The 26,987-nt window shown below is 42.4% G+C and overlaps 1 protein-coding gene across 8 annotated transcripts; it reads left to right on the forward strand.

Annotated features, from left to right (window-relative positions):
- The first annotated feature begins 1,894 nt into the window (after window positions 1–1,894).
- Window positions 1,895–26,239, forward strand: itprid1 (ITPR interacting domain containing 1). Of its 8 annotated transcripts, none has more exons than XR_016484427.1 (16): window positions 1,895–3,130; window positions 10,891–10,936; window positions 11,214–11,254; window positions 13,120–13,173; window positions 14,948–14,996; window positions 16,039–16,116; window positions 16,381–16,583; window positions 16,991–17,499; window positions 17,693–17,753; window positions 20,976–21,088; window positions 21,312–23,087; window positions 23,985–24,112; window positions 24,391–24,502; window positions 24,789–25,112; window positions 25,247–25,301; window positions 25,606–26,239. XR_016484427.1 is itself a non-coding variant. In XM_021620548.3 (16 exons), exons 1-15 carry the CDS (start codon window positions 3,010–3,012, stop codon window positions 25,292–25,294), a joined length of 3,642 nt encoding a protein of 1,213 aa, XP_021476223.3. In that variant the 5' UTR covers window positions 1,895–3,009; the 3' UTR covers window positions 25,295–25,301; window positions 25,606–26,239. The 8 variants fall into 8 exon arrangements, 6 of the variants coding, with proteins under 6 accessions (XP_021476223.3, XP_021476224.3, XP_036791108.2 ...); XM_021620548.3 differs by having other exon boundaries at window positions 24,789–25,091; XM_021620549.3 differs by having other exon boundaries at window positions 25,247–26,239.
- Window positions 26,240–26,987: the final 748 nt, after the last annotated feature.

Below are 26,987 nucleotides of genomic sequence, written 5' to 3' on the forward strand. Positions count from 1 at the left end.
CTAGGCCCTCAAAATAAGGCATTATTTAATACTTGTTGTATTTTGTTAAATCATTTAATTTGAATGATAACATTTTCACTTAGGATCTCACTTTGTGAAGGCCACAGGACTGAAAATCGATGAATGCAACAGCCTGTCACGACAATGTCTCTGTTTCTAACAAATACAGTCATGAGTGGTATCTCTAAAATTCACTCGAAAGGCAAGGCACTCTGGGAAATATGCAAATAAGGCAGGGAGTTCAATTACGCTGGTCCGTGTTGTACAGGACAATGGCCCATCACGTCATCGGGCGAAAGCGGAGTGGGAGAAGAGCCCTCAAATCAAACAGTAATCTGCACCGCTCTGTCATGTTGTTAAGAAGGCAACATGATGCATCATCCAGAAATATACAGTATATTTCTTTTACATAAAGTAAATGTTTGAATATTCAAACTAGTTTTCATTGGGAAGGCAGATAAAGCATTTTTTTAACTTAAAGCAATCACTTTTACATGTGAAAACACATAATCCTACTCATCATTCCCAGTGCTTATGTTCCAAAACAAATACGATCACTTTTAAACCTGGTTCAAACTCCTCCCACCGGGGCAAGGTGGGCTAGATGAACAAACCCCCTCAGTGTGTTAATTCAACACTGAAAAGTGTTGACCTGTTCAGACACTGGACCAGTGTTAAATTTAACACTAGCTAGGTTTCCGTCCAATTGGCAACAGATTTTCATGCCAATATTCTAAAATCTGCATAAAAACAAAACGTGCATTTTCCCATCAGAGATGTTTCCATCAAATTGGCTTGTTGCAGATAAAAGCGAGTGTACCCACTCCAATATTGGCAGGTGCTCTTTAGTCAACAGCGCTCAGATACAGTATATGTATCCAGTTACTGTGTCTGGTTGCTGTTGGCCATCTGGTTGCTGTCTGGTTGCCGTTGGCTATCCAGTTACTGTGTCTGGTTGCTGTTGGCTGGACACTGTGTAGTGTCCTGAATACTGACCCAGTTACAGTAAGACAAACCACCATATGGTATTTGAACCATGCGATAAAAAGGAAATCATTGAAATTGTCATATAAATTGATAACATACATATTTTCTTTCTTCTAAAAAAAATATTATTTTTATTTGTCAAACTGCAGCAAAGCATCGATGATCATGTCACCAGAATAAGACCTTCGATATGTATTGGAAAGGAGCATCAAGCTCATCACCTTGCACTTTCACCACCCTGTGGCGTTTATCATCATTTGTTTAATCTGTAGCCTAATAAACTGCATGCTTTCCTGACCAGTCGTAGTGGGAGGACCACACAACATGTCATGGCATGACTCCAAGTTATTATATCAACATTTGCGCATAAAAGCGTTTCCACCTACATTTCTCGGATAATTCAATTTACCCGACACAAAAAGATCACACCTTGTCTAGTATATTTTGTTTTATCAACATTTGGAAAGTTTACAGAAAAATGTTGTGTTTCTATCAGGCATGTCATGAAAGTTTTTATCTGACATGTACTTTACTCGCTTATAAAGGTTGGATGGAAACCTGGTTAGTGTCAGTGTTGATTTAAACCTGGATAATATGCTGTGCACACACACTGAATCCAACACACTGAAACCAACTAGGGGTTCACTTTGGTGTTTTATTCTAGGCCTTCGTTTTTCCTTGTCGGGCCAGTATGCAGCAAATATCAATTTCCTCTTTAATGATTTTCAGTGTCACGTAGGTCCTAAGATGTGCCTTGTCAGAAAATGTACCGAGGATTAAATCGAGTTCCTATTTGCATGTGACTTTCATTTGAGAAACCAAATTGAACTGTAGCTTGTAATGTATAGCATACAATTATGCAAAGTACAAACTGCGGACAACAGGGACTGTTGTCATCGGGTGCACTGAGTTTGAATGCAGTGATGGCCACGGATGCATCATGTAAGTCTTTTCATTCAAAGGTGAGTCCTTTCATTCCAATGAACCACGATGTGCAGTTTTGTTCTTCACCGTTATACTAATCTATGTTGACTGTCACAGTTTGAATGAAATTGAGCTATCATTGTTATAGGTACTATAAACGTTATGAAGACCTAGGGTATATTTAGTATTCTGTTAACCATAGTAGGGACTTAGCCAACACTGTGTCAGCCAATTTATGTGTCTTGGTTGAAGGATGTGAGTCTAGCCTACGTTATGAATGTCAGCGGTGTTTTGGACATTTTTGCAAGTGTTGGATTTCAAATATAATCTCCTCTTAGTAACTAAAATGTTTAAAAAGTGTATTGAAACATGATAATCCACATGGAGTATAAATTACTTTAAGTGGAAGTGACTGGCATTATAAAAGCCCCAAATCCTCCTGGAATATGTCTTGAAATGAGTCTGTTTCATGTATCAAGTATTTGCCAATGCAGTTTACAGTTCACAGTGTCCAGAATACTGACCCAGTTACAGTAAGACAAACCACCATATGGTATTTGAACCATGCAATAAAAAGGAAATCATTGAAGTTGTCATATAAATTGATAACATACATATAATATGATTTTCTTTTTTCTATAGAAGTGACTGAGGCTTTTGACTATCACCTATAGCTTATGCCAGAAAATAGACCATCCAGTTGGACTGATTGACTTCTACTTCCTGCTGGGAATAGAAGGGGGAGGTTGAACTTGAGATAGAGTTCCTGAAAAAGCACATCCCTTTGGCAGGAGCTGCTCGTAACCGATAAACACTGGGACAGGAAACGGTGAAAGCATTTAAATAAGCCAGCAGGAAACAATATTTCTGTGTGTGTCAGAGAAGCAGGGGTGAGCTGTGATGTGTTCGCTGTTGAAGTTTTGACATCATTTGCATCTCTTCCATGACTGGTGTGTTTACTAGTGTAGATAGTGTAGCCTGGATGCCTGGGTGCAACCCAATCCTGTGGTGTTTGCTTGAGCCTCATGTTGCAGTGGATTTTCAGGTTGACTGACGGACGGTGTTGTGTGGTTCTGATCTTAAGAGAGAGACACCAGGATGGCAGCTGAAGGGGCCACAGAGAAGAGAGCCAACTTGGTGGCATCTAAAGTCATGTGGAGTAACAGGGATGACGTACCTATGTCAGCACCAGAACGGTCACATGGCAGTGACAGAGCTGGTAAGACCTCTTTCCTATAGTCTATTGTTCTGTAGATTGCAGATTTTCAATTTGAGGAATATGACACTGTTAAGAAAACTGTGCGATATTAGAGACTGTAGATTACATTTTTGGAACTGTCTAGAATCTCTATATCTATGTATTTGACTCAGACCTCGGCAGAAAATACCAGCTTTTTAAATACTAAATGTAGTCGAATATATTTTATATAGAGTTTCAACTAAAATGCAACTATTTTCTTTGATATTCAAATAAATGTCTCAAAAAAACAAATAATATTTGAAGGTAAACAAAAAAAGTATTTATTTGATGGCTGACAAATATTTCAAGAAGAACCAAACAGTACAATAGTTAGTTGAATTAGTCTAAATACATGATCATAACCACATCTTTTGGAGGGCTCTTAGATAGGAATCGTAATATAGCCTATAGTCTATAAATTCATGAGGGAGATGGAATCACCTCAACATTAGAGTAGACCACTTTTACAGCTTCAAAATGACAAACAAATATATTTTCATAATGAGTGAGACATAAGGTAATTCAATAACACTTGCCATAAAATTCTTATAAAAGTATAGTATCTTTGCGATCAGGGCCTGCCACACTGCAGCCTAGGATTGTCCAGGAATGGTTCCACGAACATGACAGTGAATTCAGCTTCCTGCAGTGGCCTGCCCAGTCACCAGATCTCAATCCAATTGAGCTTGTGTGGGATGAAATGGAATGAGCTATTCTGAGTAGAGATCCACTACCAGCCAACTTGATACAACAGTGGGAAACATTGAGGTCAACATGGGCTAGCATCCCTGTGGAACGCTTTCGACACCTTGTAGAGTCCATGCCCAGACAAATTGAGGCTGTTTTGAGGGCAAAATATTTGGAAGGTGTTCCTAATGTTTTGTACAACCAGTGAAGACAAAGAACCTAGAGGGTTCTATCCCTACCCCAGAGTTGAATGGGAATTTTTGAAAACAATCACTAACAAGAGCTAACCCAGTCACATCAAACTCTGAAATGACAGCTAACATTCACTTTTCATTTGTTTCAGCTATTTCGCATTGATATTTATATCTATATGAATGATGTTGCTGTATGATTTCACCTGGTCAGAACAATGGCTAGCTGACATCCGACACCGCTCTCTTTGGTGGGGGAAGATCAAATTCATATTTTATTAACATTGTTGTTGAGGTCTGAGTGGCAAACAGCAAGGTTCATACAAACCCGTACTGTTGCAAACTAAATGCTATCTGGAAGAAAGAGGAAAGAAATTCTGTGTTCAATAAAAGCATACACTCTTAGATAAAAAGGGGTTCTATATAGAACAGGGGTCTCCAACCTTTTCTAGCATGGGAGCTACTTACAAAAAATGAACCTGGCAAGCTACACATTTTTTTCTAGCTTTCAAAGAGGTACATTCTTCTCTTCTCCTCACCCTTGCAACTCTTCCCTGCTGTCCTTAGTGTACAAGAGAAAGTAGTGCACTATGTTTTCTGCCAATATACCTGGTAAAATAATGGTTCATAAACAACTCTGAGGGCCCTCAACTCTGAGGGCCCTATAAAATAAAATAAATTTCCCCCCCCAAATAATGTTTTATATTTTCCCAAATTATGTTTTCAGTTACATTTTTCCTGGTTTTAGATTTTTTTGTTTTTCAATCTTAAAATTGCAATCGTTCATAGAGTAACAACGAAATTGGATGTTCTAAGTCCATGTCAATGCTTAAATCACATAATACATTTTTCTTTAGGTCTGGAAGAATGTCTGGAACAAATTTGGATTTTGAGAGTAATTCCCCTTTAATTGCGCATCTGGCCCTTTAATTGTGCATCTAGCAAGTGAGGAATGTGCATCTATTGTGCCGGTCTAGTGCTGGTTCTGTAATGCTACTGCTCGTTTCATGGCAAAGTTTGCAAATAACAAATAATAGATACAAATGATATACTTACTCATGATATACTTCTGCCAGGTAAGCCTACTTTGCAGTTAACATTTAATTGAGAAGGTTTTGGGGGAAGTATTTCTGTCGACCCACAAGACCGCTTATCATATAAACTGGCTACACACAGAGTGATAGACAAACGAACGCACCACACAGATGGGCAATATTGCTGGAAATTAACTGGCAGATATTGTGTTAGACTTGGCTATTTAAGCCAATAGTGGCTAACCAGTGGTGGGATATTGTCAATGTTGAGTTGATAGAGCCCAACAGTGGAGATGTCATGATACCCATAAAACCTAGAGGTCAAACAGGGAAATGGTTCCAATCGTTTTTCCACCATTCATTTTTCCCATAGGGGATTTTAGAAACACTTAAAATAAGGGCTGTGTTTCTCTAAGGTTTACCCTGGCGGGACGTTTTGATAACTATGTAAATCTCTCTCGGACAAGGTGACTTTCATCAATATATTGAGCTCTATTTACTCTCAGATTCAAAAAGGCTAATTAGCATCAACTTGGATATAATGCAAAACTACAAATCCCTGCAAGCCATCTCGAGCTGACACATTTGCTAACAGGTATTGTGTCAAATTAAAACTTGGCATGGAGAGTTCACATAATTGTCCATTTAAACAAATGTAGCCAATTTATTTATTACTACATTTAGCTAAAATTAAATAGTTCAACCAGAGATTCTTACCTTTGCCTCTATTTGGCGGTCTTGTCCAGATCATCATGGTATTTGTAGTTCTTTATGATAGCCATATTTTCTTTTTTTTTTTTTGGGGGGGGGGGGTAAATACAGGGATTATATTGATAAAAGTCACCTTGTCCTAGAGAGATTTACACAGTCATTTAAACGTCAGGCCAGGGTAAGACTACATGAAACACAGCCCTTATTTTAAGTGTTTCTAAATAACCCTATGGGAAAAATGAATGGTGGAAAAAGAATTGGAACCTTTCCCTGTTTGAACACTAGGTTTTATCAGTATTATGACTCATACTGTGGTACTCCATTACATAGTAGTTGGGAGCTTGTGATGCCTGATACTTGTGAGATTTGTTTATGACTGTTTGCAGTAGAACACGTGAAAGTTGCATGTACTTTAATAGTGGCCCAGCGGCTGAGGAGTGGTACCTGTGGCCGAAAAGTGTCCGGTTCAAATCCTGGGCCGGGTTCTGAAAACTGGAGGGCTACTGGGTTCACATCCTCAAAGCATTCCCCCACCATTGGGCCCTTGAGCAAGTCCCTTCAAATAATAAAAACAATTCAAAAAATACACAACATGCTCTCCATCCAAGACACATTGTTGTTTGCTGTAACTAATGGACTGTATTGTACTGGAAAGTCAGTCACTGTTGACATAGGCCATCATTTAAGTAAAGAGATGCCTCCCTGGACACCAAGTTTCAAGTTTTTTATGTCTCAGGCACAAGTACAGTGAAATTCCTTTCTTGCAAGCTTTTATCCCAACAATGTGGCAAACAATATCAATATAGTGCTATAAAGTAGAGTAGAACAAACAATATCAATATGGTGCTATAAAGTAAAGTAGAACAAACAATATCAATATGGTGCTATAAAGTAAAGTAGAACGAACAATATCAATATAGTTCTATAAAGTAAAGTACAACAAACAATATCAATATAGTGCTATAAAGTAAAGTAGAACAAACAATATCAATATAGTGCTATAAAGTAAAGTAGAACAAACAATATCAATATAGTGCTATAAAGTAAAGTAGAACAAACAATATCAATATAGTGCTATAAAGTAAAGTAGAACAAACAATATCAATATAGTGCTACAAAGTAGAACAAACAATATCAATATAGTGCTATAAAGTAAAGTAGAACAAACAATATCAATATAGTGCTATAAAGTAAAGTAGAACAAACAATATCAATATAGTGCTATAAAGTAGAGTAGAACAAACAATATCAATATAGTGCTATAAAGTAAAGTAGAACAAACAATATCAATATAGTGCTACAAAGTAGAACGAACAATATCAATATAGTGCAATTAAGTAAAGTAGAACAAACAATATCAATATAGTTCTATAAAGTAAAGTAGAACAAACAATATCAATATAGTGCTATAAAGTAAAGTAGAACAAACAATATCAATATAGTGCTATAAAGTAAAGTAGAACAAACAATATCAATATAGTGCTATAGAATCATAAAACACGGGACGAGATGTTAAAAACTGTCCATTGTGCCAATAGATGGAATGCACTCGCATGAGATTTGCCGTGATGTTGACAGAGTGGCATGGGAGGTTTATTTCTTAGACTGGGTTAAGATGTCAATTTTGGGACACATCCTCAGTAGTGTGCCTTCGAATCAGTGGGTGTTTCGGCCTTTAATCACTAAACACTCTCATCAAAGGTGGCCAGCTAAAGGGTGATCAAGCCTTAGCTTGTGTCCCATGCCCAATTAAGATGTCCCACGGGACTATGCAAGGCAGGGGCGTCCTCTTCCCTGAGCCAGTCCTACAGCTGACCGCATACCTCATATGCCCTCCTCAAGTTGGAGAGATCTGAATTGGATTCTCAGGTGGGGGTGGGGGGTCATGAAGTTATAGCCCAGCAAGGGTCCTTCCGTTTGATCCAGATCCACTGGCTGCCTCTTTCAGCTGCTTGAGAAACTGCTCTGACGGTCTGCCGCAGAGCCTGTCCATGGATTCCAAGTTCTTTCAGCAACCTGATGGTGGAAGAAGCCACGAATCCTCTGCATCCCACTTCAACTGGCCAGACTTTTGCATTCCAGCCACGCTGAGTTGCGTCTGCTGCCAACTCTGTGTAACGCAGTTTCTTACGCTCGTAGGCCTCTTCAACAGAGTTTTCCCACGGGACTGTGAGCTCTATGATGTACACAGCCTTTCGCGAAGGGGACCAGAGTACCATGTCTGGCCTAAGGTTGGTAGAAGCAATCTCAGGTGGAAAAATTAGTTGCTGGCCAATATCGATAAGCATCTTCCAGTCCCGGGCCATGGCTAGGTGTCCAGTTTCTGGCTTTGTAGGTGGATACTTGGGCTTTTTCTGTCCCTCCCGGATGAATGTTGTTGTTTTGACGGGATTGCTTGTTTTTGGAGGTAATGAATTGGTTGCACTCCTCTTGGTCTCAAGTGCTGCAGCCAGGCTCTTGAGGACCTGATTGTGCCTCCAGGTGTAGCGGCCTTGTGAGAGGCTGGTCTTGCAACCTGTCATTATATGCCTGAGAGTCGCTGGAGCTGGGCAGAGGGGGCAGGTCGAGTCCTCGCCATACCATTGATGTAGATTTTTTGGTGATGGAAGCACATCATAAACAGCTCTTATGATGAAGCTGATGTTGCTTGCCTCCATTTGCAAAAGCTCACTCCAGTTGATCTTTCTCCTCTCCAGGCCTTCCCACTGCGTCCATTGCCCTTGTTTAGCAAGAGAGACAGCCTTTGCACTTCTTGCAGTCTCCTCCTGTCTGCGCACCTCCTCGACCACCAGCTTCCTGCGTTCAGATGTTGTTGCCTTATGGAACGTTGGTTTGCTTGCTGCCAGGTCAAAGCCTCCTCTTCCATGCTGGATATTCCCCACAATGTCTTGGTGTCTCAGGGCTGATGTTGCTTGCTGCACAGCCTTGGATGATGTCCATTTCCGTCCAGTTTGTAGGGGAGGTGCAGCCTTGCTAATGGTCTGGTCTTTGGAGTCCTTCAATGTCATCTGAAGTCTTACTTTAGAGCACTTGTACTCCTCCGTTAGACTTGTAAGAGGTAGTTCAAGGACCCCTTTGCCATAGAGGCCGATGTTACTCAAGCATCGTGGGACACCCAGCCATTTCTTCACGTATGAGGTAATGGTTCGCTCCATCTTCTTCACTGTTGATATTGGGACCTCATAGACGGTGAGTGGCCACATTACCCGGGGGAGAAGTCCAAACTGTAGGCACCAAAGCTTGAGCCTCCCAGGCAGTAGGGTCTTGTTGATGTTCTCAAGACCGTCGGCGATGTCCTGCCTTACTTGCTGCACTTGATCTTTATCCCGGAGGCTTTCGTTGTACCATCTTCCCAGGCTCTTGATGGGTTGCTCAGACACCGTTGGTATCGGGTCATCTCCAATGCAGAACCTCACATCTTTAAGCTGTCCCTTGACTATGAAAATGCTTCGAGATTTGCTTGGCTTGATTTTCATCCGGGCCCACTTGATGTTATCCTGCAGTTTGCAAGTAGCCGCCTGGTGCATGCTGCAGTGGTGGTCAGTGTAGTCATGTCATCCATGTATGCTCGGATAGGTGGGAGATGGAGCCCTTCCTTAGTTCTCTCACCGCCGACCACCCGTCTCGATGCCCTGATAATAACTTCCATGGCCATAGTGAAGGCCAGATGAGAAATTGTACAGCCTGCCATTATGCCTACTTCCAAGCGCTGCCATGTTGTTGTGAAGTCAGGTGTTGTGAAACACAATTGCAGGTCTTGGAAATAGGCCTTTACCAGTGTAGTGATGGGTTCTGGTATGTGGAAAAAGTTGAAGGATTCCCATAGGAGTTCATGGGGAACTGAGCCAAAGGCATTGGCCAGGTCGAGGAAGATGACATAGAGGTCTCTCTTGTCCTTCTTAGCTGTTTGGATCTGGTGCCAAATCATACTAGTATGTTCCAGGCAACCAGAGAAACCAGGAATGCCTGCTTTCTGTACAGATGTATAAAGTAAAGTAGAACAAACAATATAAATATAGTGCTATAAAGTAAAGTAGAACAAACAATATCAATATAGTGCTATAAAGTAAAGTAGAACAAACAATATCAATATAGTGCTATAAAGTAAAGTAGAACAAACAATATCAATATAGTGCTATAAAGTAAAGTAGAACAAACAATATCAATATAGTGCTATAAAGTAAAGTAGAACAAACAATATCAATATGGTGCTATAAAGTAAAGTAGAACAAACAATATCAATATAGTGTTATTAAGTAAAGTAGAACAACAATATCAACATAGTGCTACAAAGTAGAACAAACAATATCAATATAGTGCTATAAAGTAGAGTAGAACAAACAATATCAATATAGTGCTATAAAGTAAAGTAGAACAAACAATATCAATATAGTGTTATTAAGTAAAGTAGAACAAACAATATCAACATAGTGCTACAAAGTAGAACAAACAATATCAATATAGTGTTATTAAGTAAAGTAGAACAAACAATATCAATATAGTGTTATTAAGTAAAGTAGAACAAACAATATCAATATAGTGTTATTAAGTAAAGTAGAACAAAAACACAAGAAATAGAAATAAGAAGAACATGACAAAAGTAAACTATATACCAGTGCATATTTCCAAGCTATGTTTGCATATAATGCCAATAAATTCTAAAAAAGTATGCTGCTATTCTTTTGTCCATTGTTTAACTGTGTATTAAATTATATTCATAGCTAAAAATATGACTCTTTTATTAATAGTAGTTGCTACATGGCCACAGGAAAATGTTTAGGGATGGGGGTGCTGCATATTTTTTGTCGACCCCCTAATTTATCAGCACCCCTACTTCACGAGGCTATGAATAGCCATAATTCATAAAAGGCACCATGCAGGGTTCTATATGGAACCATTTTGGTTCAGTGAAGAAGAACCTCTAGGATTCTGATCAAAGAACCCTATAAAAGCGTTCCGTATAGAACTTTTAGGGGTTCCATATATGAAGCAAGCGACAGAACCCTTCGATAAGGAACCTTTTTTTCTAAGAGTGTACTCATCCCAGGTATGATTTCACATCCTATAAAAAAAACTGATGAATGTTTCCATGTGTGTTTCCATGCCTTTTGTACAGGAATCTGTAGACAGAACAACGTCCAGCAGTGGCTTAGAAGTCATGAGTGAGTATTAGGAAGTCTACTTACATGTGACAGATGTTTTGCTTTGTTGATGGAAAATATCTAGAATTCATTTCCACCAATGTCTACATAGTGGACTTTGAATGAATAGAGTTGTATTTATAATAGAGTTTATTGAACAGAGTTCATTTGCAGATAACTGATTGGGATTTCATAGCTCACTCCTTGCCTGTTTATTTCCCACATCTTTGTGTGCTGTTTGGGTTGGTGTGAGCCTCCTGACTACCCCTCCTAAATAGCGCTTGACGTTTACTTGCAGGGCGGATGCAAAACCAGACCACACCAGAGAAGCTGCAGCAGGTACGGCACATAGACATTTACTTTGATTTACTGAAGTTTAATACCAAGAAGGTTCATCTAAAAATGTTTGAGTCATTTCTCATGAGTCATTTGTTGTTAGTGCTGGTACAGTAGGAGTTCTATCTACAGTGTAGTTGCTCATTGTGGTTATTTTGGTGACACTTCAGCTTAACACCGTGAAGTACATTCAATATTAGCCATAGACCAGTGGTTACTGAAAGATGTTTGGATTTAAGTCAAGTTTAAACTTGAGCATGACATACTACCAGTTGAGCTAGATTGAAACTGTTGGAAAATGTGAGTGTAAGAAATGTTACACGACAATACACAACAAGTCATTACAAAACCAATCAACTCATCCTGTAATGTAAAGGTTAAAAATCAAGCCTTAGTATAACAGAGATGATATATGGAAATGTATTTGTATACGTAACTTGGAATTGTCATATTCACCATACATGGGTGTTATCTCTGGGTAATGAAGAGGTTGTGTAGCTAGAAAGGCAGAGACTCGGCAAGGCAGATAGATTCAAACGACATGCAAACTAGGACCGTGAAAGCCATGGGAACGACATCTTGTTATAACCATAACGACACAAGGCGAGACCCAGATGCAGACACGGGAGGCAGATGGTTTGAGTTCCGATATTTATTATAGTCCAAGGGGTCAGCAAAAGGCAGGTCAAGAGTCCAAAACAGTACAGGGCTGCAAGCAGAATGGTCAGGCAGATGGGCACAGAGTCAGAACACGAAAACCAGAGACTTGGCAACCCACTGGTTGACTTGGCAAACAAGATGAACTGGCACAGACAGACAGAAAACACAGGTATAAATACACAGGGGATAAGTGGGAAGATGGGCGACACCTGGAGGGGGTGGAGACAAGCACAAGGACAGGTGAAACAGATCAGGGTGTGACAATAACTCTGTGCTGTAACCAACCAGCCCCTAAACATCCACTAAATGTCCTTTACTGTTGGTCTTAGCCATCACTGGTTTATTATGTCACACAAAACAAGACTGCTGTTGTTGATTCCTTTATCACTTTCTTCTTCTGAGGTCATTTGTATCTGTTAGAAGCTGAGTACAGAAATACCAAGTCTGCCTCTTCTGTCAGACTTGGTATTTCAAGAATCAGACGGTGATGTTTGTTATCTCGTTCTGTGTTTGTGCTCTGTCTAATCTCTATTTCACAGTCATTTTCACAGTCACAGCCACCCAATGGGGAGCCAGGCCCAGCCACTCAGAACGTTTTTTTTCCCCACAAAAGGGCTTTATTACAGACAGAAATATTCCTCAGTTTCCGGGTGGCTTTTCTCAGACGATCCCACAGGTGAAGAAGCCAGATGTGGAGGTCCTGGGCTGGTGCGGTTACACGTGGTCTGCGGTTGTGAGGCCAGTTGGACATACTGCAAAATCTCTAAAATTACATTGGAGGAGGCTTGTGGTAGAGAAATGGACATTCCTGTAGTCAGCAGGACAATTGCACGCTACCTCAAAACTTGAGACATCTGTGGCATTGTGTTGTGTGACAAAACTGCACATTTTAGAGTGGCCTTTTATTGTCCCCAGCACGAGGTGCACCTGTGTAATCATGCTGTTTAATCAGCTTCTTGATATGCCACACCTGTCAGGTGGATGGATTATCTTGGCAAAGGAGAAATGCTCACTAACAGGGATGTAAACAAATTTGTGCCCAACATTTTAGAAGAATAAGCTTTTTGTGCAATGGAACATTTCTGGGATCTTTTATTTCAGCTCATGGAACCAACACTATATTTTTGTTCAGTGTAATATATGGTATAGTAAAAACACTTTGGTGTTTTCTCTGAATCTCTTCTGTTTTTATGTTTAAAATATTACAGGGCTTTTAAAGAGGAACGCCAGCAGTGAGGATGACTTAGCGTTGGGCGTCGAAGGTAAATAGATCTTTCATCTTGTAGTCGTTGTTTTTAGGGTGACATGAACACCAGGTAGAGCCGAGGACAGAGGAGTAAGTTAAAAACAGGTTATGTGGTTTTAAACCATCACAATGATTTATCCACTGTGTGCTCAGAGGAACATTTGAGCTGTCTGAGAGTGGGTACACAATGAGAAAAATGTTGCTGAGGGCTGGTATATTTAGGCGAGGGGGTATAATATTGGCAGAGGAGAGGTGGTGTCTGTACTTCTTGCTAATCTCAGGGCTGAGCATCCAGCAGTAGACAGAGGGAGGGACAGTTAAGACCAGGATGAAAGCCACAGAGAGACAGGGAGAAGACCATACCAGACCTGGGTTCAAATAGTGGTTGAAAACCTTCAAAATACTTTGAGCGTTTGCTCTAGCCTGCCTGGAATGCCTTGTGTTCTGGGTTTGGGACTGTTCTATTGGTTCATTAAGAAAGGCAAGTGCAATCAAGCACGGATAAAGTATTTGAAATGATTAACTAGTATTTGAGCCCAGGTCTGGACTATACACACCTCCCAGGCAGTTCACCCTAAACATGGCTAAGGAAAATCACGCTGCTTAGCTTTGGCAAACACCACAGCAAATCTTATACAAACACAGCTAGGATCTGATGCTCACCAGTCCTCACTGACACCTACTGGGGGCTGTGTGTGTATGTGCGCGCGTGTGATTCCCCGTATCCATGTACAGTAGCATTACTTCCACAGTATCCTTTCTTAGTCATCACTTAGGCCGGCCTCAGAATCGAATACAATTGGAGTGAGACAGTAAAGGAAGAGAAGAAAGTGGAGAAGCAGAAGGAGACAGGATGTCTTAGAAGGGACAGCCAAGGACATTTGGCATGAACCACTGTATTCTCCTCAGAGACAGAGAGCACAGGGAGATCCTGTCCTTACAGAGAGGACAGGGGGTCAATTCCAGACACTGACCCAAGGAGAGATTGGTCAAGGCTGTCCACTATCTCCTCCCAGGACCGGCTACTCAAGATATTAAAGGGATTGGCTACTTAGAAAGGCCAGTCAACCAAAAGGGACTGCTGCCCCAAACCGTAAGGAAAGATTGACCACCCCACAGACTACTCTATCTCCTCCAAGGAACTGCCAGTGTACTCAACAGAAAGGTAAGTCAACTGAAAAGAATGCTACCCCAAACTCCGATGTTAGATGGGAATATACAGTTCAGTACCCCTTGGCCTTGAAAAGCACCACCTTAAGAGACCTGGTTACGTAACACCAAATGACATGGCACTTTAGGGAGTCAGCTCGGAACAGAACCCAATGGAATGGCATGCATCATCACCAACTTTCCAAACACTCATTTTAGAACTCCTCTTCAGATGGAAGAACTTTGCAGAACGAGACCTGACAGAAAATAAGAGTTGGATGTTGGAATCTTGGATACGTTCTTGGACAAAAAAAGGTTCCGTGTAAATGAAATAAAATAAAGCTTCGGCCGGCAGCACAGACCACTTTGTCCCTGTCACCATGCCAGGGTAAAATGGAGTCCCAACCTTGAATAGAGGTAGAGAGGACAGCCAAGAGAAAACACTGACTGAAAGAACACTAATGCCTAATATAGATACTAAACAGAGCCATCCCAGAGACAGGATGTGCTGAATTAGCAGTTGTGACTAGCAGAGACACAGTGGATAACTAGCTCGTTGTCAGTCATAGCAAGATATTCCAAATATTCAGCCTTGTTTGCTTTCAGGTCTAGATGACTTGTTATTTTTTTCTCTTCCTCAGCATCTTTATATGGTAAACAGGGAGTGAGGACCGTCCAGGAATTTCTGAGGTAAGGAACTTTCCCTCTCTACTGTCCTGTCGGCTGGTTGCTGTCAAAATTTTGGCGCTTTGAAATGAATTGCAACCGAGGGTCTATACACGGCGAGATTACACATCCATGTATAAATAATTTGTGTCTCTCACATTTGATGTGATGTTATCCAATATATAACTTGCATATATGATTACTATGGATAACTTACTATGCATAAATGGGTTAAAATGTTTTATTGACCCCATAAAAATACTAACATTTCTCTCAAAGTGAGGTTAGATTGATGTGATCCAAAATAAAATATGTTTAAACTCTGAACACCCTCACCCAGGGCTAATTTTCAGTCACTTGTCATTAACTGACTGGTAGTGAAGGGAGCTGGCTTGATTGACAGATGTTGTCATAAGTTATGGATAATGTTCACATGACACATGCCCACCTGCCAGTGACTCCTATTTACCATGCAAATATAAGAGACTCACCTGACCTTCACAGAAACAGATGGGAATCATCCCGAATGACACCCTATTCCCTATACAGTGCACTGCTTTTGACCAGGGCCCATAGGGCACTATGTCGGGAATAGGGTGCCATTTGGGACGCAGACATGGATGAAGGGATGGTTTGCATGAAACAAGAGTGATGACATAGACATAGATATGACACGACGAGGAGGAGAATAATATGAGATTATTGTTGCGTAGTGCACAGTAGAGACAACTCTAAACAGGGTTTAGATGAAGGAATTTGTGTGTGGAGATGACAGTGCGAGCAGTGTGATTTTGGAGACCAGTGTCAATACAGATTATTGTTCCATTCTGTTATGGTGCATTGTAGTATTATGCAGAAAAGCGTTCTATCATGTCTTTGTCTGTAGAAGGATGAGTGGCTAGCTTGTATGGAGACACGAGAATCGGAGACTGTTTGCAGCGGTGTTCTATCATGTCTTCACCTTTGGAAGAATAAATGGCTAAAGGAACACATACCTAAGAAATGAGTCTAGATTCAGAGACGGTTGTCCTTCTATGATTATGTCTGTGTCTCCGTCATGGTCCAGGGGTTCCAGGTCCAGCCCAGTTCTCACCAGGTGGAACAGCTTGACCTCAGCCTTCTCAGCACAGTCGGCTCCACTCAGGTTAGTCATGTCGCCAACTCCAGGCTCTCTTTTGTTAACCAGTATTTATCCTAATAGAAGGGGTGAGGATCTGAGGCTGGATTGCAATTGCAACATACGATGCGATAACTTCCGTGAGGTGATGTACGTTTACAGAAAGTGTGCATCCCTCCGTGAGTGCATGCCTGTGTGTGTGTGTGCGTTTGCATGCCTGCCTGCGTGTGTGTTTGTGTCTGCAAGCACATGTGTATTTATATGAGTGTGTGCATTTGTGTGTTATCCCAGTGTAATGGATGTGCTGAATCTGTGGAGTGATGACCCAGAGGAGGTCCTACTAGATCTGGGCTTCGGCTGTGACGAGCCTGACATCTCTGGACGGATCCCAGCCCGCTTCATCAACAACCAGTCCAGCGCCCGGGGAATCAACATCCAGGTGTTCCTGGATGCCCAGAAGAACCGCATGGACATAGAGAACCCTGATGTCAGCAGTAAGTGATGTTACACTGTAAATGTACTACTCAGACATTCTGTCATATGCTCTTAAAACACTGAAAACATACTGTAGTTATGTCTTATACACTTGACAAATACTGTACTGTAGTTATGTCATGTGCTGTCATATGATGTTTAAGCTAGCCACATACATGTTCTACCTCCAGGAACCTTGGCAACTACTGGCATGAACATGGTCATGGGATTCTTTTTGTGCTTTATGTGTTGAAACTGTTGTATTTCCAGTGTCCTCTCTGTCTCTGGTGAGAACACTGTGCATTTATTCCACCTGACGGAGACGGTCCTATAAGAATGATAACATGGTTAGCTGGTTTGCCAACTTTGCATCTGTCAACCACAGATAAATGTTAACAATCTCCTTCACTCACTCACTCACTCACAGATAGGTTCAGGCAGTTGGAGGTGCTGCAGCAGGTTACCACTGCGTTCTCATCCCTGGTCGGTGGTGCGTCTACAGACTCCCTCTCCGAGAGCGGAGTTCCAGCTTTAGCTTCAGCCGAGGCCAGGGAGAAGAGGAAGAGGATGGGCATGCTGCTCCGCCGGGTCTCCAGAAAAACCCTCAGCCAGACCCAAATCCAGACCCAGGACTCCCAGGACACAAACCCAACTCCCCACAGTCCCGTAGCCCACTTACAGCAGCCCCTGGCCGGCCCCCCTGACAGGCGGACCCCGCTGAAACGAGCCAGACAGGGCCTGGCTGAGAGTATATGTCTGACCCCACTGGTAGAGGAGCAAGGCCTAGCCTCGGAAGCACCAGAGCCCCACTCGGTCCCCCAGGAGGGTGCGCTCAGGCTCGAGGTGGGGAAGGAGTATCAACCCCTGATCTCCAGTGGTATTCCAACCAGAAAGAAAAGTCCTGGGGAGGCCAGGGAGTCCTTTGAGATGGAGGAGGTAAATGTCAAAGTGTCACTTCAGGTTAAAAAATACTGGTGGTTCAACGTTTGTGGAAAGGGGTATAATATGCTGAAATGTCTTGAATTACCTCTTGCATTATATTGCTTCATCTTCCAGATTAAACGGTGTAACTGTAGTTGTACTACATATGTATATTGAGCTATATTATTTGTGTTTTCTTTCATGTCAGATCCAGAGCTTTGATGAGGGCAGTATTTCTGGGAGCTACATGGGAGCATCTGACACCACAGGTATGGGCACCACTGTTTTAACACTCACATTCCTTCAGTCCCTTTTCCTGGTTTCTATAGTTCTTGTCAGTGGTTTATGCGAGGTTTACAACGAAGATCTTAGACAGTAGCTTGTCTTTCATTAGTGTATATTTCAAAGAGCGCTAATGACATGGAAAGTATTCCCCTGCCTTGCTGTTAAGTGTTAAAAAGTAACCTACTAAAACAGTCCTCTAGCTTTGTAAACACAATTCTCTCTCTCGACCAGATAAAAGCTCTCTTTATCCAATGTCTAGGTTTATTTTTAAACTCTGTTGGCCCTGACTCCGATGCCAGTTTTCTCTACCTTCAGCATGGAACAATCTCCTATGGTGAAGAAATGCAAATATACTGTAGCAATTAGACTGCCATCATTTTCATAAGGGGTTTTAAAACACGATACCAACAGGCAGTGGCGGTTGGTGCCGTTTAACATCAGGGAGATGTAATTTTTTTGAGCATGGCCTTATTTCTATTACAGGATATTGGATGACTGTCATTCATATTCCATTTACCCAGCTCAATGTAACATCGATAGGTTTAGGCTACTACCTGGTACTCCAGGCTGTATCACATCCGGCCGTGATTGGGAGTCCCATCGGGCGGCTCTCAACTGGCCCAGCGTCGTCTGGATTTGGCCGGAGTAGGCCGTCATTTTAAATAAGAATTTGTTCTTAACTGACTTGCCTAGTTAAATAAAGGTTAAATTAAATACTCAAATGTTCCCTATACCCATCATGAGGTTGCAACAACCTAGCCTACAAATTAAAGTTTATAATATGCACCGGTTGAGAGACAAATTGGAGTAATCAAGGTGACAAGCAGTTGCACATTCAATATGGCCTTGCACACTTTTGTCTGGAAATAGCTAAACTGGGGTGTAGTCATTAGTCCAAACAGTTGTAAAACTGTTGTAAAAATCCAGGTCCAATTCATGTGTACAATCATGCAGTACAGCCATGCAGTACAGCAAGTAGTTTAGCAGTTACACCGGTGCGGTGGCCCCCTGGTGGCAATACATTTATAAAAGTGAAAGCTTACCTTGACTTGGAAGAGTTTGTGTTTGATAGCCTTAGCCAGCTAGCTAACATAAACAGCATTCCTCTGAGTCAGGTTGTTGAGTAAGCTAAATAAGCTGCATTAGCTAAGTAAGTGGAAGGTAAACAAAGAAGAGAAAAATATACCATGAAATATACAGTGCCTTGCTAAAGTATTCATCCCCATTGGTGTTTTTCCTATTTTGTTGCATTACAACCTGTAATTTAAATAGATGTTTATTTGGATTTCATGTAATGGACATACAAAATAGTCCAAATTGGTGAAGTGAAATAAAAAAAAACAGGAAAGTGGTACGTGCATATGTTTTCACCCCCTTTGCTATGAAGCCCCTAAATGAGATTTGGTGCAAACAATTACCTGCATAAGTCACATAACTAGTTAGATTGCACACAGGTGGACTTTAAGTGTCACGTGATCTGTCACATGATCTCAGTATATAAACACCTGTTCTGAAAGGCCCCAGAGTATGCAACACCACTAAGCAAGCAGCACCATGAAGACCAATGAGCTCTCCAAACAGGTCAGGGACAAAGTTGTGGAGAAGTACAGATCAGGGTTGGGTTATAAAAAAAAAATATCATCAACTTTGAACATCCCACGGAGCATCATTAAATCCATTATTAAAAAATGTAAAGAATATGGCACCACAACAAACCTGCCAAGAGCGGGCCACCCACAAACTCACAGACCAGGCAAGGAGGGAGTTAATCAGAGGCAACCAAGAGATCAAAGATAACCCTGAAGGAGCTGCAAAGCTTCACAGCAGAGATTGGAGTATCTGTCCGAAGGACTACTTTTAAGCCGTACACTCCACAGAGCTGGGCTTTGCGGAAGAGTGGTCAGAAAAAATCCATTCCTTAAAGAAAAAAAATAAGTGAACACATTTGGTGTTTGCTAAAAGGCATGTGGGAGACTCTCCAACAATATAGAAGAAGTTACTCTGGTCAGATGAGACTAAAATGTAGCTTTTTGGCCATCAAGGAAAATGCTGTGTCTGGCGCAAACCCAACACCTCACATCAACCCGAGACACCATCCCCACAGTGAATTGTGGTGGCAGCATCATGCTGAGGGGATGTTTTTCATCGGCAGGGACTGGAATGATGGATTGCACTAAATACAGGGAAATTCTTGAGGGAAACCTATTTGTCTTCCAGAGATTTGAGATGGACGGAGGTTCACCTTTCAGCAGGACAATTACCCTAAGCATACTGCTAAAGCAACACTCGAGTGGTTTTAGGGGAAGCATTTATTTTTGCCTTGAAGAATAGGAAAAAATACCAGTGTCTAGATGTGCCAAGCTTATACAGACATAACCCAAGAGACTTGCAGCTGTAATTGCTGCAAACGGTGGCTCTACAAAGTATTGACTTTGATACAACCCCCCCCAAAACATTTATTTTAATTCCAGGTTGTAAGTCTACAAAATAGAAAAAGGGCCAAGGTGGGTGAATACTTTCGCAAGCCACTGTAGTTCTCTCTCTCTCTGTGCTGCTTCTCCTTAATTTGAAGAAATTAGCTATGGTCTTTCTCTCTCTTTGAGTCACCTACTCACCACACTTAGCTGTAGCTTATGCTTTCAGTACTAGACTCACTATCTGATCCTTTGATTGAATGGACAAGATGTTAGTTCATACTACAAGAGCTCTCATAGGCTGGAGGACGTCCTCCGGAAGTCGTTATAATTACTGTGTAAGTATTTGGAAGGGTGTGAGAACCATGAGCCTCCTAGGTTTTGTATTGAAGTCAATGTGCCCAGAGGAGGATGAAAAATAGCTGTCCTCCGGCTACACCAGGGTGCTGTTGAGGCTACTGTAGACCTGTTTATTGCAAAACCGCATGTTTTAATCAGTTATTTGGTGACGTGAATATATTTAGTGTAGTTTTATCTAAAAAGGATAACCTTTTAAAATGTTTTTCTGAAATTCAGTGAGTAGCTAACTGAATAAGCAAATTGTCATACCTTTTAGTTGATTCACCAGGCAAAGGTGAAGTTCTGTTTATTGCCTTGAGTCTTAGTTCTCCTTTATACTTCAGATGATGAGTCTGATTGAAGGATATGATTAAAGTGATGTCATTTTCCATGAACTCTTTCTTTCTGTCCCTCTCTCCCCTCTCTCTACTCCCTTCCCCCTTCTCTCTGTAGCAGTGTGTGTGATGAGGACTAACAGCTGCCAGTCTGACAGCAGTGGTTTCCTGGAAGAGCCCTTCATCCCGTCCTTTACCCAGCATCCCTCACCTGGACCCGAGCTCATGAAGGTTACACGGAGAACATTCTAGAAGTGCAACAATCTAGGCGTGTTACTTTTAGTTAGTTCTACTGACTTACTTAAACTTACTTTAAGTTATTGCGACTAACTTATATACTTCACCAGCCCAAAATATTAAAATATATTATTGAATTGATATTCTGTCTTTCATGGTGCACAATTTAAGAGGTCATTCATTAATTTAAACTGACAGTGTTTGGTTGTTGTTTAAGGCTTTGTCGGGAATATCTGGAGGCAGCACTGACAGCCAGATCACTGTAAAAGGAGCTTCACCCCCCTCGTCCCCCCCATCCACTTCCCTGGACCCTTCCCCTCCTTCCCTCTCCACGTGCCACCCAAGACCCGAGTCTCCTCTATACAGACCAGAGACAACAAGCCCTACAGAGGAGACACCCAGACACCAGGATTTCCCCACACCCCACTCCCTCCTCTCTGATGCCTTGGAGATGACTAACTCTGCGTTTGGAGCCAGGCCAAGCCTAATGGAAAACACTGTCACTGAGGAAGATGGATTCTCTTCGGCCTGCTGTGCACCTTGTCATAAGCCAGACTCTCCGTTACGGCACGTTATTATTATCATGAAAACAGATAGAGAAACAGAACACTTTACTCTGGAATCAGAGGAAGCTGTTCCAATAGAAGGAGAGGAAAAGGCCATAGCGGAACAAAGTGGTAATGTTCAGACAGGAACAGAGGCTGTTGGTGATCAGGACACCGATTGTTATGGGTCACATGAAGGCTCTCTGATGGACTCGGTGGCTCTGGTGCAGATGAAGGAAGAGATGGAGATGAAGATGGAAGTACAGATTAGTTCTGGTTTGGAAGGTCCAGTGTTGGGTCCTATCGCTGTTCCTGAGGTGGTAGATCAAGGCTCTGAGACTGGATCTGTTTGTCAGGACCGGTCCTCTGAAGATCCTCTATTAGGATCTGACCCTAACCTCTCAGCAGTGCTAAGCCCTGCCTCCTCTCTCCCCGCAGCAGAACCTCTCTCTGCCTCCTCTCTCCCCCCAGCAGAGCCTCCCTCTGCCTCCTCTCCCCCCCCAGTGCACTGGGAAACGGGTGGCTCAGAGATTTCAGAGGGATCCTCAAGCTTGGTTGTCCAAGAGCCTGTTCCACCACTAAATCAACCAACAAACCCATCAACAGACCTACCTCCAGGCCCAGCTTTAACCTCACCTTCAGAGCAAGTGTCACTTCCATCCCCAGCCTATTCCCCACCACCATCTCCGTCCCCAGCCTCATGTCCACACCAACCTCCAGCCTCAGCTTTTCTGGCAGCATCCAGCTCATCTCCAACACAATCCCATTCCCCAATCCCAAACCATTCTCTATCAGCCCTAACCACAACACCAATCCCATCCTCAATTCCAAACTCACCATCAGCCCATTCCTTAACCGTAGCGCCATCTCAAGCCCCAACCCCACTCGTCCCCCACAGTGGTGCTTTCAGGTCAGGTCGATCTGTGTCTGTCCAGATGCCCTCCTCCCTGCCCTCTGTCTCCCACTCTGCCCTCCGGAGAGGTGCTGTCCCCCACACCCCCTCCCCGCTCGGTCCTTCCTTCGAGCCCCTACCCCTGACTGACCTGACGCTCCGGCAGAGGCGGAACTCCTTCTCCAGGAAGGCGTGGTCAGATGCTGATGTCTCCCACCTTGCAGAACACAGAAACACTGCGGTTGCCATGGGAAAGGCAGACATGACACCTGAGACAATATCCCTCCCGTCCCCCTGCCCCTCCCCCTCCATGTCATCGTCCAATCGGTGGCTGTCTCGCGACGGTTCACGAAGATCCGGAAGTTTCCAGATGAAGTCCACCTCCTTGGACACTGGGCTGTGGCAGGAGGAAGTGGGGGAAGAAGTGGGGGATGAGGATAGACGGTGGGAACGAGCCCTGTTCTCTGGGCTTTCCTGCTGCTGCTCCTGTGATAACCGCTGTCGCTGCTGTTCTCAGAACAATCGCCTCAAACCGTCCTCCGTTTCAGCTTTCCCTGTAAGTAACACACACAATTCAGTTACTCGCTCTTGGCAAACCTTAAATTGATTCACACAGGATTATATCTGGAAAAAAAGACTAAATGATAATGCAGCCTCACTCATCAAAATGTCTGCAACAAAAGTGCCCTTTTCTATGGCTACATCCGATCATTAAAAGTTATTTAATTCCTTATCTGTATATTTATAGAATATTAGATGAGGAGGCATTGAGGCACATCACATGTGTTTTTCCTGTTGACATGATGAACAAATCCTCTTTGCATGTTAGAATCTTTATTGGCCCTTCTAAAGACGGTGGTTTGGTTTCATATGCAGCAGTGGTAATTTGCATGTGAATGCCTGTTTTGCGTGATGAGCAGCAGTAGAGGAGGAAGTTCACCACTCTCTCTCTCTCTGGCTCTTTAGTGGCCTCAAGCACAGCTCACTTCTAATGAAAGAACACTATATGAAAGGTCCTATTCACCAAGAATGGTCAATAGGATTGGGGTTGCTACTTGAGTCTTTAGTAGACCCCTTTCTGTCTCTCACGTAATGCCGGTTTTATGAAGGTGACCACCATTGTGCTCTGATGGAAATGATGTGTTGAGTAGGCTACTGTAATCTATCTTTGTGAACAGCTGAATTTGATACTTCTGAGAACAGAACATCTACACTATGGCGTTCATCTGAGTTAAACATCTATGGCCTTCATATTTGTATTGAGTCCATTTGGTTGTTCTAATTGGCTTAATAATCAACCTCTTTGAGCTAACCACTCACTGCCACTGCAATTTCGCTGATAGGCAAAAACAGACCTTTCCTCCCTTGTGCGCTGATTCACTGTACAGTATTCCTGACGTTGTGTTGTCTCTATCCTCTCTCATGATATTATTCTGTATAATCCTCTGTGCAGTATTCACTGGATGAGCTGGAGGGGATGATGCACTGTATGAGGAAGTTCCGCTGTGTCCTGACAGACATCGAGGAACAGCTGTCAGAAGACCAGGCCTCGGTGTACAGCTCACTCTCTGACACTGACAGGTAGATAATACCCCCTCTAGCGGACGCTTTAGGCTACTTCACCTCACCCATATCATCTCATTTAGAGTGAGCATTGAGCAGGCTTGGGTATAACGAGGACAGTTTGAGACGGATGTTTTTAGTGTTTATGCTGCAGGGTTGGAGTCAGTTCCATGTCATGACTTAATTGACATGTGACTGAACTCAACCCTGTTTTGTTGGCTAATGATTTCGATTTGACATACTATGGTGTCACCTTTTTGTGTCCTCTGTGTCCCTACCCCTGTGTCCTGTCTCAGAGAGGAAGTGCGAGACATCTTGGAGCTGAGGAAAGCTGTGAAACAGGAAGCAGGAGAGTTGGAACTGCAGCTCACTGACCTGGTTCATCGCTATGACGACAGCTTCAAAATGGTAGGTTACACAGACACACCCCTTACTGTGGCTTATATTGATGAGAAATGAAAACATTGGCTACGTTTTTCTACTTTGCCTCAGAACTATAACTCCCTTTACACTTTCCTTCTATTACAGCAGTTAGTAAAAATGTGTTATTGTGTACTACATTTGATAGAAACTAGAGATCGGGATCAATATCCAAAGGAATAAGCATTTCAAAGCCATGGACGACAGCATAAATGGGCATCAAAACAAATATCTGAGAACTGATAGTGAATTGTGATGTTGTTCGGTTCCATAGAAGATGCACAGACTACTCGATGAACAATCTCACCTCTACACCCAGCTAAGGCTCCTGCCCCTGATCCCTACGACCACATCCACCCCTGGTTCTGCCTCCTCCAGGAGCATGGCCACTCAGTGCTGCCTGCTGCCCTGGCTGCCTTTGACGGACATGTCCAGGCCACGCCCCTCATCGCAGGCCACCTGGGATTTGGAGTCCAGATCAGCTCTGCCAGATTCCAGTTCTATGGGCCAGAGGCTAAAACATGGTTCTACAGGCACCAAGCCAGACAAACTGGACATTGTGGGTTTCATCCAGAGAGTAAGGGACCTTTGACCCCTGGTACATACACAACCACATATCAAAATGTAGTTTCAGGTTTACTGGATGAAAATACAAAAATGTTTTGCCTGCGTATTGCTTTACATTATTGACTTGATATTGACATGTTGTCACATCTCTTTACTGTTTTTCAGCTGAAGGAGTCCATACGCCACTCTGTCAATACTGACTCACTGGAGTAAAAGAGAGGTGGGGTAGCCCTGACTGACAGATCTAGGCCAGGATTCAATCCTAAGCGTTTCCTAGGGCAGCGTACAATACAGGCGACAATTTGCCTTTCAAAGGCATTTTCCCTGACGTTCGCAGAGATCGCGTTCATGGTAAACGCTGTGCATGTCGGCTCAGACGTACAGTGCCTTTGAAAAGTCTTATAATAGTGCTCTGCTCTGTAACACGCCTTCGCGTGAATACCAGACCTATACCCTCTAAACTTGACTGAAAAAAACACTGCCTGTGTCCTCACCCACCCGTGGATTGTTTTTCTGTCTTACAGATGCTGCTTCTGCTGTAGCTAACTGAAGATGATCTGCTGTCTAAGTTATAGTGTGTCCAATCAACCTGGACTCGGGTAGATGTAACATGATAAATGTAAATCTGTCTCCCTCCATTTAGTATGATATGTTAGGTGTGGTAAGGTATGTATTTCTTTGTGGATGTCCATCATCCATTATGTTTTAACAATTCATATGATATGTTACGAATTGCAATTTGTACAATATGTCACGAAATTGCGATTTAAGTATGATATGTCACAAATTCCAGTTTGATGTGGCTAACCCTAACATTCGTTAAGTAGCTTACGTTAACTAGGCAAAGGGTTAGCTAACATGCTAAGTAGTTGCAAAAAGTAGTACGTTTCAAAATAGCTAATTAGCCTAAACGCTCAAGTTGTCCGTGATGAGATCGGAAGACGCAACATTCCCACCTATCCACCCCGACCCACCACCCTCCTTCGTTTTTGCCTCATGTAACCTTACCAAACATACCATATCATATTAATTTGAGTGTCCTGGATTTACGTTGACTATGTCTAGTCTATGAAACCAGGCTGGTGTAATCAATGGATTCCATTACTACTAAAGTAGTCCAGTGTCCACATGATGAATAAAAAGCATGAATGCATGAAATCATGTGTGCTTGTTCTATATCTATAACATGCCAATGCATAACATACTGTACAAAGAGTTTGTGTGTGTATTGTCATTCCCTACGTATCAACATGACATGAAGTCTCCTTCTGTTACCTACCTGCATCAATGCTCTGGGTAAGACAGATCCCCATCCACATGAGATCCATGCAGTATGTGTATGCTATAGAGAGGAGCTCCTATGTGTCTCACCCCCCCCCCCCCCCCCCCCTCCCGCTCTGGGTTATGTCCTTATTAGCACAAGAGGTGGTCTAGCTCACGTCTCCTGTCTCTTCAGACCCCAATTAGCAGCTGTGTAGTACAAGCCTGTGAGCCTGATGCATTTCATGACCCCCTCCACTGGTGCTCCCAACTTAAATGTAAGAGCACCACATGCCATTTAGGAACACCAGAAAATAAGATATAGAAAGACAAATGTTTTATTGCGATACAGCCTACTGTATATAGAACCCCACAGTGGAAGTGTCATAATACCCATAAACCTAACGGTCAAACAGGGAGTCACCTTGTCCTAGAGAGATTTAGATGGTTATCAAAATGCCACGCCAGGGTAAGCCTACACAACACAGCTCTTATTTTAAGTGTTTGTAAAATCCCCTACAGGAAAAAGGAATGGTGAAAAAACGATTACAACCATTTCCTTGTTTGACTGCTAGATTTTATGGGTATTATGACTCATACTGTGGTACTCTATTGGGCCTAAGAATTCTTGTTACTTTTGAAGCAA

Source organism: Oncorhynchus mykiss, chromosome 11 (assembly GCF_057628025.1).
Source record: "Oncorhynchus mykiss isolate SJ-2025 chromosome 11, ASM5762802v1, whole genome shotgun sequence".
In the NCBI taxonomy this organism is placed as follows: domain Eukaryota; kingdom Metazoa; phylum Chordata; class Actinopteri; order Salmoniformes; family Salmonidae; genus Oncorhynchus; species Oncorhynchus mykiss.